This window comes from Puma concolor, chromosome C1 (assembly GCF_028749965.1).
Source record: "Puma concolor isolate L17-30 chromosome C1, mPumCon1.1.hap2, whole genome shotgun sequence".
Lineage (NCBI taxonomy): Eukaryota > Metazoa > Chordata > Mammalia > Carnivora > Felidae > Puma > Puma concolor.
The window spans coordinates 220,151,747-220,168,956 of NC_141674.1; the positions used below are offsets into that span (position 1 = coordinate 220,151,747).

Below are 17,210 nucleotides of genomic sequence, written 5' to 3' on the forward strand. Positions count from 1 at the left end.
TCGAGTTCTTTGTGTCTTTGATTTTCTACGACTTCACCCCAGTGTGCTGTGTGCAGGCTTCTTGCTGTTTGTTCTGCTGGCTCAAGGGCATGTGGTGTTTCCTGCATCCATGAAGCCTATTTTCTTTTTGCTTTTTTTTTCTTTTACATTTATTTCCTTTTGAGAGAGTCAGAGCACAGTGGGGAGGGGCAGAGAGAGAAGGAGACACAGAAGCTGGAGCAGGCTCCAGGCTCCGAGCAGGTGTTCGGCACAGAGCCCCATGTGGGGCTCGAACCCCCACAAACCGTGAGATCATGACCTGAGCGGAAGTCACTCAACCGACTGAGCCACCCGGGTGCCCCCAGGAAGTCTTTTTTCTAAGTCAAGTACGGAAAGTTTGCAACCATGACCTCCTTAAGTATTCCTCTTCCCTGGTGTGTCCGCTCCCCCGCGGGGGGTCCAACCCGAGGCCAAGGCCGGCTGGCGGACCGTCCCTGCAGCCCGCGCATTTCTTAGCCACCTGACCTTGTACTTCCCACTTCCTGGCTGCGCTGGTGACGAATCTTCCCGTTCACCTTTTCTGGTTTTAAAGTGTATTCATTCCTGATGCTTTCCTGTTGTGTGGTCACATGTGGTCCTGCTTCTTTGTTAACTGTATCCTTATTTCTTTAAAGATGTCATACACGGGGTTGGGGGGAGGTTCAGTCAACTGAGCGTCTGACTTCGGCTCGGGTCATGATCTCACGGTTCATGAGTTCGAGCCCTGCATCAGGCTCACTGCTTTCAGTGCAGAGCCTGCTTTGGATCCTCTGTCCCTCTCTCTCTCTCTGCCCCTCCTCCACTCATGCGTGTGCGCTCTCTCTCTCTCTCTCTCTCTCTCAAAAATACACATTAAAAACAAAGATGTCACACACAGCTGTTCCGTTTTCCACATCTGAGGATGGATTCGTGTCTTTGAGGGCCTGACCCTGTGGTTTCTTGCTTCTGCTGGTCAGATGGCTTGTCCTTCGTGCGTTGGGTGTCTTGTGAATCTATGCTTGATCGGCATTTGTAGGAACACCCCAGGCCAGACTTGGGGAAATTTCTTGCCGAGAGGGCTTGCCTCTGCCTCTGCCCTTGCCGGTGAGAGGGGACGCAGAGGGGGCTAACCTCGGGACCCCAGCCCCCCTCCCTGGAGGTTTTGGATCAGAAGTAGGGCTCCACACCCTGTTCCCACAACGCGTGTCTGCACGACCGCGTGGCTGCTGTACCCGCTCCCCCGCCCCCTCCTTAGGGCACCTGCACCTGCCTGCTGGTCCACGTGGCTCCCTGCTGTTGGGGCTTCCGTCTGACTCCCAGTCTCTGCGGCCCTGGCTCCAGGACAGACCGCCTTGGCCTCAGGCGTTCCTTTCTGGTTGCAGAGGCCTTGCTGCCCAGGCTGTGGGGACCGACTCCCGCAGCCGGCCTGGGCCCCGCTCTTCTTTCTCTGCCTCCCTTACCTTTTGTGAGACCCTCAGGACTCCCAAGACCGTGTCATAGGAGTCTGGGGCCAAGTTGTTCCAGAGGATGACTGTTGCCTAGTGACTCACGAGGCCAGAGTCTTGTCCTTTGTGTTACTTAAGGAATCGTTCAGAAAAATACGTCCACGCACAGATGCGTACGTATGTACCTCGAGGACCTCAGTGGGTCCGGGCTACGACCGCGTTTCCCAGTAGGATGGAATCTGGGCGACCCTTTTACGTTTGGGGGAAGCGGGTTCCTCAGAGCGGCCTTTCCTCTTTGTTTGCAGCTGCGCTGCGCGTTGGACAAAACCGAAGAGCTTGAGGTGAGCAACGGCCACTTAGTGAAGCGTCTGGAGAAGATGAAAGCAAACAGGAGTGCGCTGCTGTCCCAGCAGTGAGCACCAGCCTTGCACACGAGCCTGGGCGGCGGACGGCGAGCGCTGTTTCGCGGGCTTGCCTCTGTCGCCGTCCGGGATTGCTGCTTCCTCCCCTGCTTCTGAGAAGGCCCGCCGGGCACTCGGCTCCCCTGCTCGCCCGCGGGAGCCCCCGCGGCCACCAGATGCCTCTGTCTGCGGCCCCCGCCCCCCCGGCGGGGCCGCCTCTCCGAACCTGCAGGTCATTTTAACGAGCACATCGGGCCCACTGGAGCTCCGGGCTCCCACTGAACGTGGCAGTCGAAGTAAAGGCTAAACTGGGACTTGGGTTTTCTTTTCCTGTGTCTTGCTGAAAATTGAGGGGAAATGTCACGGTGTCGGGACTTCCTTTGGGGGCACAACCTACAAATGTGAGCGACTTCAGTAGTATCTCTTAGTCTACGCTTTTCGTACACAAAACACTGTGGAACCACAAGCCATTACCAAGCGAAACTCTTCTCACTCGAAACAAGGGGATGGTCTAGAAGTAAAAGTGACCTTAAGAAGACTCTTCACAGGCAACAAATGAAGCTTTTCTAAGGGATTTTTGCATCGGTTCAATCATAAGGATACTTTTTTCCAGGGTAATTAGGCAATAGCTCCACCGAAAAATGACAGCTTTCCATTTGCATTGTTTAATCCTTATATTTGGAATTGAAGTTGTTAACTTCTTTTAAAGAATGTACTGTTAGAAAAATTAAAACATGAAATGTTGAAAGACTTTAGCCATGTGGTTTGTGTTTTTTTTTCTTCCCACTGAGAAAGAAGATCTTTATTTCATATTAATTGTTCTATACACGTGGGGTCATTTTTTTAAGCCTGTCAAATCAATTAATTTCTCTTGCCCTGTGGAAAAAACAAAGAGTATATTCATAGGAATCGGAAGAGCTCACTTCCAAGAATTGGCATTCTTAGAATAAAAAATAAACTGAGGAAGTTACAGGCTAGAGACAACTGTGATTTCTTCAAGGACGGAAGTGGAGAAAGTCTGGCTACTTGCTAATTTTTAGTTACTCTGTGTATATTGCACCTGAAGTCAGCTTGGTGACGCGGGCCACCTTTTCGGGACATTAGCGAGCACAAACCAAGGGTCACCCGAAACTATACCTTGTGTTGACCCTGGGAGAGTGCTGGTGTGGGCGATGTGGGTTGGGCGCCTACGTTTGAGAAAATGCTTCCAGCACGTTGCTGGAGGCCACGAGGGCCCGTCCCCGGCACCGTCTGGGTCCAGGACCCGCAAGGTTATATTGCATCAGGGCATAAGAGGGGTTCGTGCCTCCTCGCGCCAAGGACAGCTTACAGTTCAGATCTCCTTCCTGAGCACTTCATAGATAACAATCATCCAATCCCCAGTCCACGGTTGGTGCCCACAGACCTGGTATAGCTGATGCATGTTCAAGACCAGTATTTGTACAGAAACCTCCTCTTGCGTTGATCCCGTGGAAGCTCCCAACTGTCCACAGCGACGTGGTTTTTACGTTGACCTAAGATTTGTCAGAATACGTTGGTTTTCAAAAGACTTCCGAGTTTGAAATTCTACTTAATGAGCGTTAAGCATTCCGGGTTCTTTCAAGAATGCCATATATCAGGGTCCGGTCCAAAAACAGAAACCACCAGTAATTTGAATGGGGAAAATTTAATATAAAGAATGATCGGCCCACCGCAGGGCATCAACTCCGAAGAAAGGGTGGAAGAGAATTCTAGAGAATGTCCTGGAGCTGAGGGAGAGCACCCAAGAGAGGACAAATTAAGATTGAGACCTCACTGGAGGGCCTGGGGCCACCGCCCATGAGAGGACAGACAAGTCACAGGGCGCCGGGGGGCTGACACCAGGAGGCAGGAAACCGGGGGTCAGGACTGGGGAGCTAACTTTGCTGGAGCGTGAGCACCTCCGGGTGGCCTGCATTGCACACCACAGGCGCTGTGAACGAGAAAGAAGCAACCAGGAGGGGGGAGCCCTGGCTTCCTGCACAGTCTCTCCAACACCCTCTTCAGACAGTAGTGGGCCAGCCGGCAAGGAAGAGATGTTTACTTCATTGTCTTATCCTCAAGGTTTCTTTTCTTTTTATGAAATTTATTGTCAAATTGGTTTCCATACAACACCCGGAGCTCATCCCAACACATGCCCTCCTCGATACCCATCACCCACCCACCCCTCCCTCCCACCCCCCTCAACCCTCAGTTCCTTCTCAGTTTTTAGGAGTCTCTTATGCTTTGGCTCCCTCCTTCTCTAACCATTTTTTTCCTTCCCCTCCCCCATGGTCTTCTGTTAAGTTTCTCAGGATCCACATAGGAGTGAAAACATATGGAATCTGTCCTTCTCTGCATGGCTTATTTCACTTAGCATCACACTCTCCACTTCCATCCACGTTGCTACAAAGGGCCATATTTCATTCCTTCTCATTGCCACGTAGTACTCCATTGTGTATATAAACCACAATTTCTTTATCCATTCGTCACTTGGTGGACGTTTAGGTTCTTTCCATAATTTGGCTATTGTTGAGAGTGCTGCTATGAACATTGGGGTACAAGTGCCCCTCTGCATCAGTACTCCTGTATCCCTTGGGGAAATTCCTAGCAGTGCTACTGCTGGGTCATAGGGTAGGGTTTTTTCTAATTTTTTGAGGATCAAGGTTTCTTCTACAACCGACATCTTAATACAACTATGTTTAACCAGCAAAATATCCACATATAGAGACCACAGATAATAATAGCAAACACACACAGCACTTCCACGGGCCTGGCAGTTAGATACATATTTTCACTGAATTAATTTTCACAAAAACCCTGTGAGGCTACAGACGAAGAGGCCGGAGCCCAAGGACTGGCTGGAAGTCTCGCCACTGGTAAGAGGGGGCTTTGCCACTGGTAAGAGGGGGCTCCCTGTCTCCCCAGTCCTGGGAAGATGGTGTTTCCCAGAACTGCGGCTCCAAACAGGTCAAACCTTCCGTGTCTACTTTCACACCCATCTTTGCAAAAAGAGCAGATCCATTTTATGCACACTTTCTAATCCAGAGGAAGATAGAACATGATTTTCAAATTTATTTCACGTAATATAGCTTCTCCTCAGATACAGCTACGGGAATTTGTTGCCGGCTTTTTTTCTTCCCGGAATTTCTCGAGCCCGCACTACTGACGCCCTGGGCGGGATGGCGCTTGGTTGCTGGGCTGCCGTCCTGGGCATCAGGAGCTGTTGAACGGCATCCCTGGCCTCTGCCCACTGGAGGCAAACGGGCCACCCCAAGTCGTGATCAACAAAAATATTGCAAGCATTGCCAAGTGTCTGCTGGGGGCGTGGGGCGCCAAAGCATCCCCCGTTGAGAACCACAGCTTTAAGCTGAATTAGAAAATTGGAAGAAGAAAAGAGTTGGTTGAAAACCTGGACCAGGATCCCTATTGAATGTGTCCTACAAAGTGTTTTCGTTTTTAGAAACAAAATGGCATTTGGGATGTAGAGAGACCGTTAAAAAAGACATGCTAAGTGGACAATACAAATGGGTAACGTAAGTCAGATGCAATTCAGAGCCGCTGGGAGGTGTTAGTTTCCATCTTTCGTATCTGATTTCGCATTCTGATCATCTGAAATGTAAGCTACAGAATCAAAACTTACTGTTGGTATTTTTGAAATGTTGTTATTATTCAGCAAATACGGATTTCTGCTTTGTGCAGTGCTGAGCTCTTGGGGGACAGCAGACGGATGCCCACCTTAAGGGGGCGGTGGTCCCAAGGAAGAGAATGGCCACACACACTGATAACCACAGAAGAGGGCGGCGTGGGATGGGGTCGGATGCCAGGTGGAGACAGCCAGGTTCAGATTTTCAAACTGGGGCGTAAGCATCTGGCGTGTTTCTCCAAATGGCCAGGCCAGATGGGTGCACATGCCTGTCTGGGTATTTGGAAGTGAGAGCTGCCGTCTGTGGACCTGCCCGGCTCCCTGCACCCGTAGCCCGATCCCCAGCTCAGGGGTCGGGGACTCTGCCCTGTGTCCAAGAGCCTCCAGGCCTAGATTCCCACCCTGTTCCCAGTCTCTCGAGGACTAGGCAGCTGTCCCAAGCCCCAGCCCCACACTTGCCCCCACACTGCCTTTCTGCTGGCTGGTATGATCTCTATGGACGGTCGGTTCCTAACCCCCACTGCTTCCTCCTTTCGCCTCTCTGCCAGAATAGCCCCCATCACCACCTGCCAGGTGGCTCCTACTCTGTCCCCGAGAGCACTGAGTACGAAGCAGGCTCTTCGAGTCCTGAGTGGCTGAGTGTCTCCGTTTGCAGTTGCCCGTCCCCGTGGGTGGCCACCAACCTAGCCTCCAAGCTCCACAAGGACAGAAGTTCCTTTGTTCAAGACCTCACCCGACAGATCTCTTCCTTCATATCTTTTATCATGTCCTTTAATAAGCTGGTAAGTGTGTTTCTCTGAGTCCTGTGAGCCGTGTAAGCGCCCCCCAGCAAATTAACTGAACCTAAAGAGGAGGCCACTGGAGCCTCCAATCTGTAGCCGGTTGGTCAGAAGCACAGGTGACAGCCTTGTGGGGGGTGGGGTGGCGGGGAGAGCCTTGTAGGACTAAACCCTTTACCTGTGGAAGCTGATGCTATCTCCAGTAGATCATGTTAGAATTCAGTTCATGCCTGCTGTGTCCAAAAATTGCTTGGTGTTTTGTAGGGGGGGAGGGGGGGCGCCCACCTTGGCCTTGGTTCCAAGAACGCTAAAAGAACTCCCTAAATCTCAAGAGGCACGTACTCTGTGTTTAGATGTGGGTGCCAGGATAAAGGGGGAGGGATCTTGAGGTTTGTGTTTGCCCCTCACCTCTAGCCTTCTGGGCCCATCACCACCGCCATGAGCACGCATGGAGTCCACCCCCCCTCGCTCCCCCTTGAGCTCTGCGTTTTGAAGACCGCACCCCTGTCTGGCTCTCTTCCGCTTTGAATGAAATGTTGCCCCGTCGCCAATGCTGCGGTGCTGAGAGTTTCTGCCTGAGCTTGTCTTGTAAGCTACCCCAGGGCAAAGCCGCCTTGGCTTCTTGGCTCTGGCCTGCCGGGGGTTTCTCACCTGCCTCACCCAGCCTGGAATTCTGTAGAGCGGTAATTCCTCACCCGCCGTGATTTTACTAAGTGGGGCTGAAGATCGTGTGGTCTAATGTTCCCACACCGAGACATTTTCATTTATTAGTCTTAAAAACCTAGTTCTAGGGGCGCCTGGGTGGCTCAGTCGGTCAAGCGCCCGACTTCAGCTCAGGTCACGATCTCACGGTTCGTGGGTTCGAGCCCCGCGTTGGGCTCTGTGCTGACAGCTCGGAGCCTGGAGCCTGCTTCGGATTCTGTGTCTCCCTCGCTCTCTGCCCCTCCCCCGCTCATGCTCCGTCTCTGTCTCTCAAAAATAAGTGTGAAAAAAAAAATTTTTTAAACCTAGTTCTAATTTGAAAAAGGAACATAAAAAGAACAAAACAATCATCACTCCCTCCTCCCAGTCTGTGGGGTAAAAAAAAAAAAAAAGTCTGGCTTCTGCATACCTAATATAAAACAAAAGGTCAGACCCAGAAAAGCATTTCCCAAGAGTCAGCACAGTTAAGAATTAGCAAAGTAGGGGCACCTTGGTGGCTCAGTCGGTTAAGCGGCCGACTTCAGCTCAGATCATGATCTCACGGTCCGTGAGTTCGAGCCCCGTGTCGGGCTCTGTGCTGACCGCTCAGAGCCTGGAGCCTGTTTCAGATTCTGTGTCTCCCTCTCTCTCCCTGACCCTCCCCCGTTCATGCTTTGTCTCTCTCTGTCTCAAAAATAAATAAACGTTAAAAAAAAATTAAAAAAAAAAAAAAGATTTAGCAAAGTAAAACACGGGAGAATGCACCCGTGAATACATCAATGTGAAAACAAAATATGTGGGAAAAATCTGATTTAGCTGGGCAAAAACGGCCAGTCCTCATCTCAGCAAAGGTGCCTGCAGCCGCACAAATGACTCAAAGAGCCAAATCAAGACAAGAAAAAGTTTTCAGAAGGAGCTTTTAATACCTAGGAACCTGTATTAGAGGAAATCTGTGCGTTCTGCTATGAGATATACAGCATGAAACACTATGGAGATGTATAGTAAGAATAAATAGCATAAAGATTGTTAACTTTCTCCCAAATATAGAGACTTAATACGTTTCTTAGGAAAATCGCTTTGAGTTTTTTCTTTTTTGGGGGAAGGGGGTGTGAATCTCACAGTTGTTCTAATAGTCATCTGGAAGTTAAAAAAAAAAAAAAAATACCACCAGCTTAGATAACTTTGATAAAAGCCCCTGTGGGGTCAGCGAGTAGCCTCCACCAGGTGCTACAGACATTACAAAGGTGCAAAGACAGACAGGTCCCCTCGAGGGCACAGCCAGCCTGGCTCAGGGCACTGGATGCATTCCCGGAGGACCCCCCGGCTGTGGCTCCGTGCCACTGAGGCTCCGCGCCACTGTCCTGAATCTCAAGTCTGCTCCACACATCCCAGCCCACGACGAATTCTCTGTGCCATCAGCTAGAGAGTGTGTCCTTTCAGATGCACTGTCTCAGGCTCTATACTCCTCAGCCCGCCTGGTACCCAGCAGGACGTCAGTAGGTGTTTGTGGCATGAGGTGTTCACGGCTCGGGTGAGCAAGCATAAGGGCACTGAAGGGGGGCGTGGGAGAGGATCTCAGTGGTGTCTCCGTGCAGCACCCCCAAAACTTCTAAAGCGAGGCCCTGTGAGAAGATGACGCAGGATTTCTGTTTTCCTCTCCACACTGTTCTGCGTTTTCTCCACGGACACAAGTAACTTTCACAATGCTAAAACATTTAATAAAAGTCAGAAGGGAGAAATTAAATGTAAAAAATCAAATCATAAAAGGCAAGAGGAACCTGTTGTGTAAATAGCCATCATTCTGAACTCGGAATGGGGTGGGGGGGGAAATCACAGCAATAAATCACAAAGAGATTGATGGATTCCATAAAATGGGAAACTTCACATCACAACAGTTTAAGCCCCAAGTCAATGATGTGAGTCCAGACCCGTTAGAGCTGCCGGGCAGAGGAGGTGTTGGCCGAGGCTAGACTCTAAGGCTCCCAGAACTCTCATGAAGAGAAGCAAGGATCCCACTGCCCCAGGGCTGGTGGGAAATGTGGAGATGATGTCAGAAAACTAAGTCTTTGGGGCACTTGGGTGGCTCAGTCAGTTAAGCGCGGGACTCTTGATTTCGGCTCAGGTCGTGATCTCAGGGTGGTGGGATGGAGCCCCGAGTCTGGCTCTGCACTCACAATGTGGAGCCTGCTTGGGATTGTCTCTCCCTCTTTCTGTCCCTCCCCCCTCCTCCCCTCCCCCCCCATAAATAATAAACAAAGATAAGCTTTTAGCACAGTCTTAAATGTTTTTTTTTTTTAATTTTTTTTTTCAACTTTTTTTTATTTTATTTTTGGGACAGAGAGAGACAGAGCATGAACGGGGGAGGGGCAGAGAGAGAGGGAGACAGAATCGGAAACAGGCTCCAGGCTTCGAGCCATCAGCCCAGAGCCCGACGCGGGGCTCGAACTCACGGACCGCAAGATTGTGACCTGGCTGAAGTCGGACGCTTAACCGACTGCGCCACCCAGGCGCCCCTGTTTTTTTTTTTTAATGTTTGTTTATTTTCAAGAAAGAGAAAGACAGAGCACGAATGGGGGAAGGGCAGAGAGCAAAGACACACAGAATCCAAAGCAGGTTCCAGACTCTGAGCTATCAGCACAGAGCCGGACGCAGGGCTCAAACCCATGAACCATGAGATCATGACCTGAGCCCAAAGTCAGACGCTCAACCGACTTAGCCACCCAGGCACCCCCACAATCTTAAATGATTTTAAACAAGTTTAGGGGCGCCTAGCTGGTTCAGTCTATACAGCATGAGACTCTTGATCTCTGGGTCATACATTCAAGCCCCATGTTGGGGGTAAACATTATTTAAAAATAAAATCTTTAAGGAAAAAAATAGTCTGGGGCGCCTGGGTGGCTCAGTCGGTTAGGCCTCTGACTCTTGGTTTGGGCTCAGGTCATGATCTCGGCGGTTTGTAAGTTCAAGTTAAATTTAAATTTAAAAAATTTAAAAATTAAAAAAAAAAAAAGAAAAGAAACAGTCTTAAAAAAAATAATAAAGACAGGTGCTGGATAGGGCTGAGTTGGTTAAGCATCTGATTTCGGCTCAGGTCCTGATCTCAGGGTTTGTGGGTTCCAGCCCCACACGAGACTCCAAGCTCACAGTGTGGAGCCCACTTGGGATTCCCTCTCTCTCTCTCTGCTTCCCCCCACGCTTGCACTTTCTCTCTCTCTCAAATAAACGCTTAAAAAAAAATAAATTCAAAACATAATGATTCGAGTAAAAATCAAAATTAATGCCAAAAGGGGCGCCTGGGTGGCCAAGTCCGTTAAGCATCTGACTTTTGGCTCAGGTCGTTATCTCACGGTTTGTGAGTCCGCGCCCCTCATCCGGCTCCCTGGTGTCAGCGCAGAGCCTGCTTCGGATCCTCTCTCTCTCTGCCCCTTCCCCTCTGGTTCCCTCTCTCAAAATAAATAAACTTAAAAAAAGTTAATGCCAAAAAATTCACCAGGGATGAAAAAAATATGCCCATTTTAAAGACGGGATAGCTGTGCCTTGCAGAACCATTCTTGGGATTTTCCACTACTTAGGATTTTGATTTCCTTAAAGGACTGTGTTGAAATGGGGTCTTGATGACTGGGTTTTGGTGCTCCCTTCAATGTTGCGCATCTCACCCAGGCCCCTCCTGGTGGGGATACCCTAGCGGACTGCCCGAGGGCGGCGGCGTGCCAGGCGCAGGAAGAGACACCTGTCGGGGAGGGCTGCCTGACCACCGCTGGCACCGGGGGCTCTCCCGCCACTACCGGCGGAGGACTCCGCGGGCTCTGGGCCCGCACAGGGAGCGGCTGGGCCGGTGCAGACAACATCGTCCACACCAGGGTTTGGGGCCGCACCGCAGGGAAGGGTTCCACTCGCACCACAGTCGCCTACCGCGCTCGCCTTGGCACACAGCCAGCCGGCTGCCTTGTTCCCGCCTCCCCGCCCACATTCCCGGCCAATCACGGCGCCGCCCCTTCCAGCGTCAACCAATGGGAGCCCCCGCCGGGCGGTGGGCGGGCCGCCGGCGTCCGTTACCCGACAGGCCTCGCGGCAGCACGCGGTGCGGCTTCGCCTGGAGTCGGAGGTTGAGGTCGCGTTCTCGCGCGGCGGCAGCAGCGGCGGCGGCGACGCGGTTCCGAGGTGCGCTGGGCGTGGACGCGGGGCACAGGCCCGGGACCTGGGGGTCCGCAGCAGCGAAGTCCAGCGGTGGTCGGGCGTGGTGGCGAGGTCCCTCCGCTGCTGATGGCCGGGAGGTGTGAAGGAGGGCGTCCCCGGCGGCGGCTCCTCCGCGGGCCCCAGGGCAGGGGGCCGGGCGGGGGGCGGGTGGGGGCCGGGCTCGGGTCGGCCGCCAAGGCCCCGGGTTTGCGCGTTCCTGGGTGGCCCGGGCGTTCCAGAATCCCCCAATTTGGTACGTTTACATTCAGCCCTGGGCGTGGCCCCCAGCCTCGCTTCACCAGCGCCGAGGCGCACTTGCACCCCAAAACCTGGCCTGGAGTGAAGTTACCGGACCTATCGCACAAGTGCGGTTACTTTCCCCGAGCAGGTGGACAGCCACCCGTATGTGCATCGTTGTGACACGTGCTCGAGGAGCCCTCGCAGCAGGCAGGCGCGTCCGGACAGGGAGACAGGCGGTGGACACCAGTCCCCCAGAAGTGTGGGGTGTTTGCCGGCCTGGCAGCGGTTCCCGGGACCACGTGGGGCGGCGGGGAAGGGACCCCGCGGAACGGCCGTTTAGGGTGGGACCCGAAGGTCAAGCAGGAGCGGGAGTTCCGGGTGGCGGGCCGGGAGGGGGATGCGGCGGGCCACGGAATGCATGTGGCAAACCTGTGCCAGGAAGGAGGCTGGTGTGTCTGGAACCAAGGTGCCAAGGTTAACGCAGAGCCCAGGCCCTTGGAGGGTCTCTCGGGAGATCCTACAGAGTTTTAGTCCTTATTCATCCAAAGAACAACAACCATCTGTTGCTGAGTTGTAAGCAATAGGTTGAGCTGATCAGATTTGCATTTTGGAAAGATTATTGCCGCCGTCCGTGTGGGAGTCTGTTGGCGCTTGATGCTGTGTCGGATGTCAAAAGTGACAAGACCTGGTAGGGATGAAGGAGGTGTCAGGGGAGAGTCCTGTGGTTCTGGCTTGGTTCTGGGATTGAAAACACAGGAGGGAATCGTTTGGGAAATGAGAACTGGGAGGACACAATAAAGATGGGTACATACCTAGGAGTGGAATTGCTGGGTCACGTGGTCATGTATTTAACTTACTTAGGAACTGCCAGGTTGTTTTTCAAGCTGGCAGCACCATTTTACATTCTCACCAACAATATTTGAGGCTTCCAGTTCCTGCAAACCCTTGCCAACACTTATTTTCTGTGTGTGCTTTAAAAAATGATAATATAGCCATCCTAGAGGATATAAAGTATCTTGATTTGCATTTCCCTAATACTGCTATATTGAGAATCTTTTCATGTGTTTATTGGCCATTTGTACATCTTTGGAGGATTGTTTATTCAAACCTTTTTCTTATTTTAAAAATTGGGCTGGCTTTTTGTTGCTGAGTTCTAAGAGTTCTTTATATATTATGGGTAGTAGACCCTCATCAGATATAATGATTTACAAGTGTTTTTGTTGTACTCAAATATTTCTTTTTGTCAAAGTTTTTGACGTTGGGCATCTGTTCACATTTAAGAATGAAGCCTGCACAATCAAGAAGAATGAAATCTTGCCATTTGCAACTACGTGGATGGAACTGGAGGGTATTATGCTAAGTGAAATTAGTCAGAGAAAGACAGATGTCATATGACTTCACTCATATGAGGACTTTAAGATAAGAAACTGATGAACATAAGGGAAAGGAAGCAAAAATAATATAAAAATAGGGAGGGGGACAAAACACAAGAGACTCTTAAATATGGAGAACAAACAGGGTTATTGGAACAAACAAACCCTTCCCCCTTGTGGGAGGGGAATGGGCTAAATTGGTAAGGGGCGTTAAGGAATCTACTACTGAAGTCATTGTTGCACTATATGCTGTCTTGGATGTAAATTAAAAAAATAAATTAAAAAAAAAAGGGGCGCCTGGGTGGCGCAGTCGGTTAAGCGTCCGACTTCAGCCAGGTCACCATCTCGCGGTCCGTGATTTCGAGCCCCGCGTCGGGCTCTGGGCTGATGGCTCAGAGCCTGGAGCCTGTTTCGGATTCTGTGTCTCCCTCTCTCTCTGCCCCTCCCCCGTTCATGCTCTGTCTCTCTCTGTCCCAAAAATAAATAAATGTTGAAAAAAAAAAATTAAAAAAAAAAAAAAAGAATGAAGCCTGCAACACATTGAATGCAGATTTGAATGCAGAGTCAGATATGAATGAGATCCCAGCTCGCTAAAACAGATATTAAAGAGATTTGCAAAATGTTAATGCTCTTCTTACTAATATATTTGAAAATACACATTTTTACATTTAAAATGTTACTTATGCTAAGTATTGGGTTTGTTAGTGTTAATAAATATTGAAAATTTTTCTATTTTAATTCTAATGTGATAAGTATTAATAGATACTGTCCACATAAACAAATACTCCTTGAGGTTCTCAATACTTTTTAAGAATGTGAAGACTTTCTGAGCGCAAAAAATAAGAAACCACTGATGTATTGTAATGTCAGTTATTTTGATAAGCTAGCTTTCTGTTCATCTTACTCTTTATTTTAAATATTTACCTGGAATTCCTAGAGTAGGATCTTTACTGACTTAAGTAAAATCCTGTAAGCCAGGAGTTACTAGGAATTTTTAGATGTGGTATAAAGTCCATAAATCCTTTAAATTATATGTGTGTGTATGTGCATTTTCTCAGGGAAGTTAAGTGTGTGATTTTTATCAAATCTTTGGAAATTCCATAACCCCAAAGGTTAACAACCATGAGCCAGTGTTAAGGCAGTAAAAATAATAAAAGGCTACTAAACAGTATTAGGCCAATTTTTTTCTGTTACTAGATAAAAAAGAATTTCTGAAACATGAAATTAGAGGTTGAATACTTCCAGCCCAGATTATCTGTAAGCTTCACAACTGTATATCTATTTCAGTTTGTACATGTTACAGGCACTTAGAACTTACTATGTATAAAGTGAACTCATCATCTCCCATGGCTTCCCATCCAAAAGAAAATTAATATAAAATTATTCCTTCTCCTTGGTTCCTAGTTGAGTGAGTGTACCATCAATGATGATGAGTTCACTTTGATACATATTAAATATATCATCTTGTCTCCTCTTTTTACCCCTCTTTACCGGGGGGCCATCCCATATTTGTTTTTTTAACTCGAGATGCTCTTTTCCCTTTGAGATGCTCTTTCTTAGTGGTTAGCCCCTATGTGACCTTTATGATTTAGCTTAGATGTCACTTTCTTTATAAGATTTCCCTTACCTTTATCAATGCAACCATGCTATATTGTCGACTTCATTATCTGTGAAATCCAAAGTAGATATAGGTTATATTTCTCTTACTAGGCTAGAATATTAGTTTTTATTGCTTTTTAAATACAACTGTCAGTTTTAAAATTTCCAAATGTGTTTGTGTGTGTGACATTATATCCTTTATGTCAAAATCAATATTAAATTGATATAGTAGTCACTATGATAGCAGACTCCTATTTGTATGTCTTTCAGATCTTAGTTTAAATGACAATGACAGTTCCTCAGGAAGGCCTTCCCTACCCTAAGACTAGGGCAGGTCATTTTATGTCACACATAGCAATTTGTGTCTTTCCGAATCTCTAGAGTATAGAAATTTCCTAGAGTATTATTTCTTGGCCCCAATTAAGCTGTGGAATGTGTATTTTTAAAAAGTGTCCCAAGTGATTCTCATATTGGGCAAGTTTGAGAAAAGGGACCCTATAATAAAATTTATGTGCTCCCTCTCCATTCTCCCATCCCATGTTTGGAAATCACTTGTTATGTGTCTATCATGTTTCACAAGGGTGGAGACTAATCAACTGTGTATCCTCAACACTTAGCATATGACTTAACAAACAAATTCAGTCGTTATTGCATTATGTAATTTTTTACATTTATTCAACATTAATTATTTTTTATTTTATTTATTTTTTTATATTGAATTTTCATTTAAGAATGATTCTCTAGAGAAGGGTATACATTCCTGAAACTGGAATGGAACTTACTGGTAAGAGGGTAGGTATATGTTTGACATCATTAGAAACTTCCAAACAGTTTTTCAAAATAGTTTTAACAATTTGCATTCCCTCTAGCAGTGTTGTTATGAATTCCTGTTTGCCTGCACCCTCACCAATATTTGGTGTTAATCTGTTCTTTTTTTCTCTTTTTTGCCATTCTAGTGAGTGTGAAATGGTATGTGAGTGGTTTAAATTTGCACTTCCCTGATGACTAATGATGTTGAGCACTTTCTCATACATTTAAGAACATTCCGTATGCCTTATGTTATGTGTGTGAAGTAATGTCCAAGTGAGGCTTTTTTTAAAATTCGATTTGTGTGTGTTCTTTACATAATCTGGGTAACAGTCCTCTGTTGGATATGTAAATTGTAAATATTTTCTCCCAGTCTTTGTCTTGTCCTGTCACTTTTTTAGTGGTGTCTTTTGATGAGCAGCAGTTTTGAAATTTTGTGGAAGTTCAAATTAACACCTTTTTAGTTAATACCTTTTGTATTCTAAGAATATTCTAAGAAATCTTTGCCTACCCCAAAGTCATGAATGTATTCTCCTATATTTCCTTGAGAAAATTTACAGGTTTGATTTTTACATTCAGAAATATGATCCACCTCACCTCTGTTACCATATATGATGTAAAGGAGGGGTCCAGGTATTTTTCTTCTCCCCTTCAAAAATCTGGTTGTGTCGGCACCATTTACTGAATATGCATCAGACCTTCCTTTCCACATTGAATTGAATTAGTGCCTTTCTCAAAACTCAAGTGGCTCTCTTTCTGGACTCTCATAATCTATTAGTTTAACATACTACATTGCAAATACTGTAGCTTCATAGTAAGTCTTGAGATACATGTCATTTAACTTTCTTCTAAATTGTTTTGGCTATTATAGGTTTGTTGCATTTCCATATAAGTTTTTAATCAACTTGTCAACTTCTACCCCCAAAAAATTCTTCTGCAGTTTTGATTGAAATTGTGTTCAGTGTGTAGTTCAATTTGTAGAGAACAGATCTTAACAGTACTGAGTTTCTTGATCCATGAACATGGTATATCTTTCCTTTTATTTAGTTCTGCCTTAATTTCTCTCGGTAGTATTTTTAGGTTTCAACATAAAAGTCTTACGCATCTTTCATTACATTTAACCAGTAAGTTTTTCATGTTTTTTGATGCTTTTGTAAATGATACTCTTAAAATTTTCATTTTCCAAATCTTTATTGCTAGAATATAGAAATGCACCTGGCCTTTTATTTTTCAGCCTTGCTAAATTCACTTATTAGTTGTAGTAGTTTCTTTCTATATTTTTTTGGCTTTTGTCTGTGCATTATCATGTGGTTTGTGAATAAAGTAGTTTAACCTTTTTTTTCCTCTCCAGTCTGTATGCCTTTTATTTATTACATGGCTAATATTATTACATGGCTAATATCTCTAGTACATGAAATAAGTGGTAAGAGAACAAATGTTTTGTTTTTGGTAGAAATTACTCGATTTTTCACCATCAAGCATGTTGTCTATATGGTTTTTTATTCTTTCAGGTTTTCTGTAGATACCCATTATTAGACTGAGGAAATTCCTTATTGTTTTTGGTTTGCTGAGAGCTTTTACCGTGAATAGGTTCTGAGTTTTAACAAGTGTTTAATCAAATTCTTTTTCTGCATCTACCGAGAGAACCATGTGATTTTTCTACTTTATTCCCTAACTTTGGTCAGTGACTGACTGCCTTTATATGTTGCTGGATTTGTTTTGCAAAAAGTTATTTTAGGATATGTGACTCTATGTGCTGTTGGTATTTTTATTTTTTTCTTGCAGGTTCCTCAGAGTTTGGTAACAAGGTTATGCTAGATCTGTAAAACATATTGGGAAGACTTCCCTCTTCCTCGCTTATCTAAAGGACTTTGGTTACCAAAGTTGACTTCTGCCTTTATTTCTATCTTAGTAGATGAGTAGAATTCATCAATGAAACCATCTGCATCTGGAGTTTTCTTTGAGGGAAAATTTTTAATTACATGCTTAATTTTCTTAAGAGATATAAGACTCTTCATTAATTTAAAAAGGGGGGCTGTGTGTGGGTAGCTCAGTCAGTTAAGCGCCCT

At 46.9% G+C, this 17,210-nt stretch overlaps 2 protein-coding genes across 11 annotated transcripts in view; both read left to right on the forward strand.

Annotated features, from left to right (window-relative positions):
• Positions 1-2,598, forward strand: part of LRRFIP1 (LRR binding FLII interacting protein 1) — a 141,166-nt gene extending 138,568 nt beyond the window's left edge. For all 9 annotated transcript variants that reach the window (XM_086720067.1, XM_086720068.1, XM_086720070.1 and 6 more), the window contains one exon: positions 1,748-2,598. In XM_086720067.1, coding sequence (XP_086576193.1) covers positions 1,748-1,858 — 111 coding nt within the window. In that variant the 3' untranslated portion in view covers positions 1,859-2,598. The remainder of the gene's footprint in view (positions 1-1,747) is intronic.
• An 8,473-nt stretch (positions 2,599-11,071) lies between these two features.
• RBM44 (RNA binding motif protein 44) overlaps positions 11,072-17,210 on the forward strand; it is a 46,718-nt gene continuing 40,579 nt past the window's right edge. For both annotated transcript variants that reach the window (XM_086720075.1, XM_086720076.1), the window contains exon 1: positions 11,072-11,220. The gene's annotated coding sequence lies outside the window, so the exon portion shown is untranslated. The remainder of the gene's footprint in view (positions 11,221-17,210) is intronic.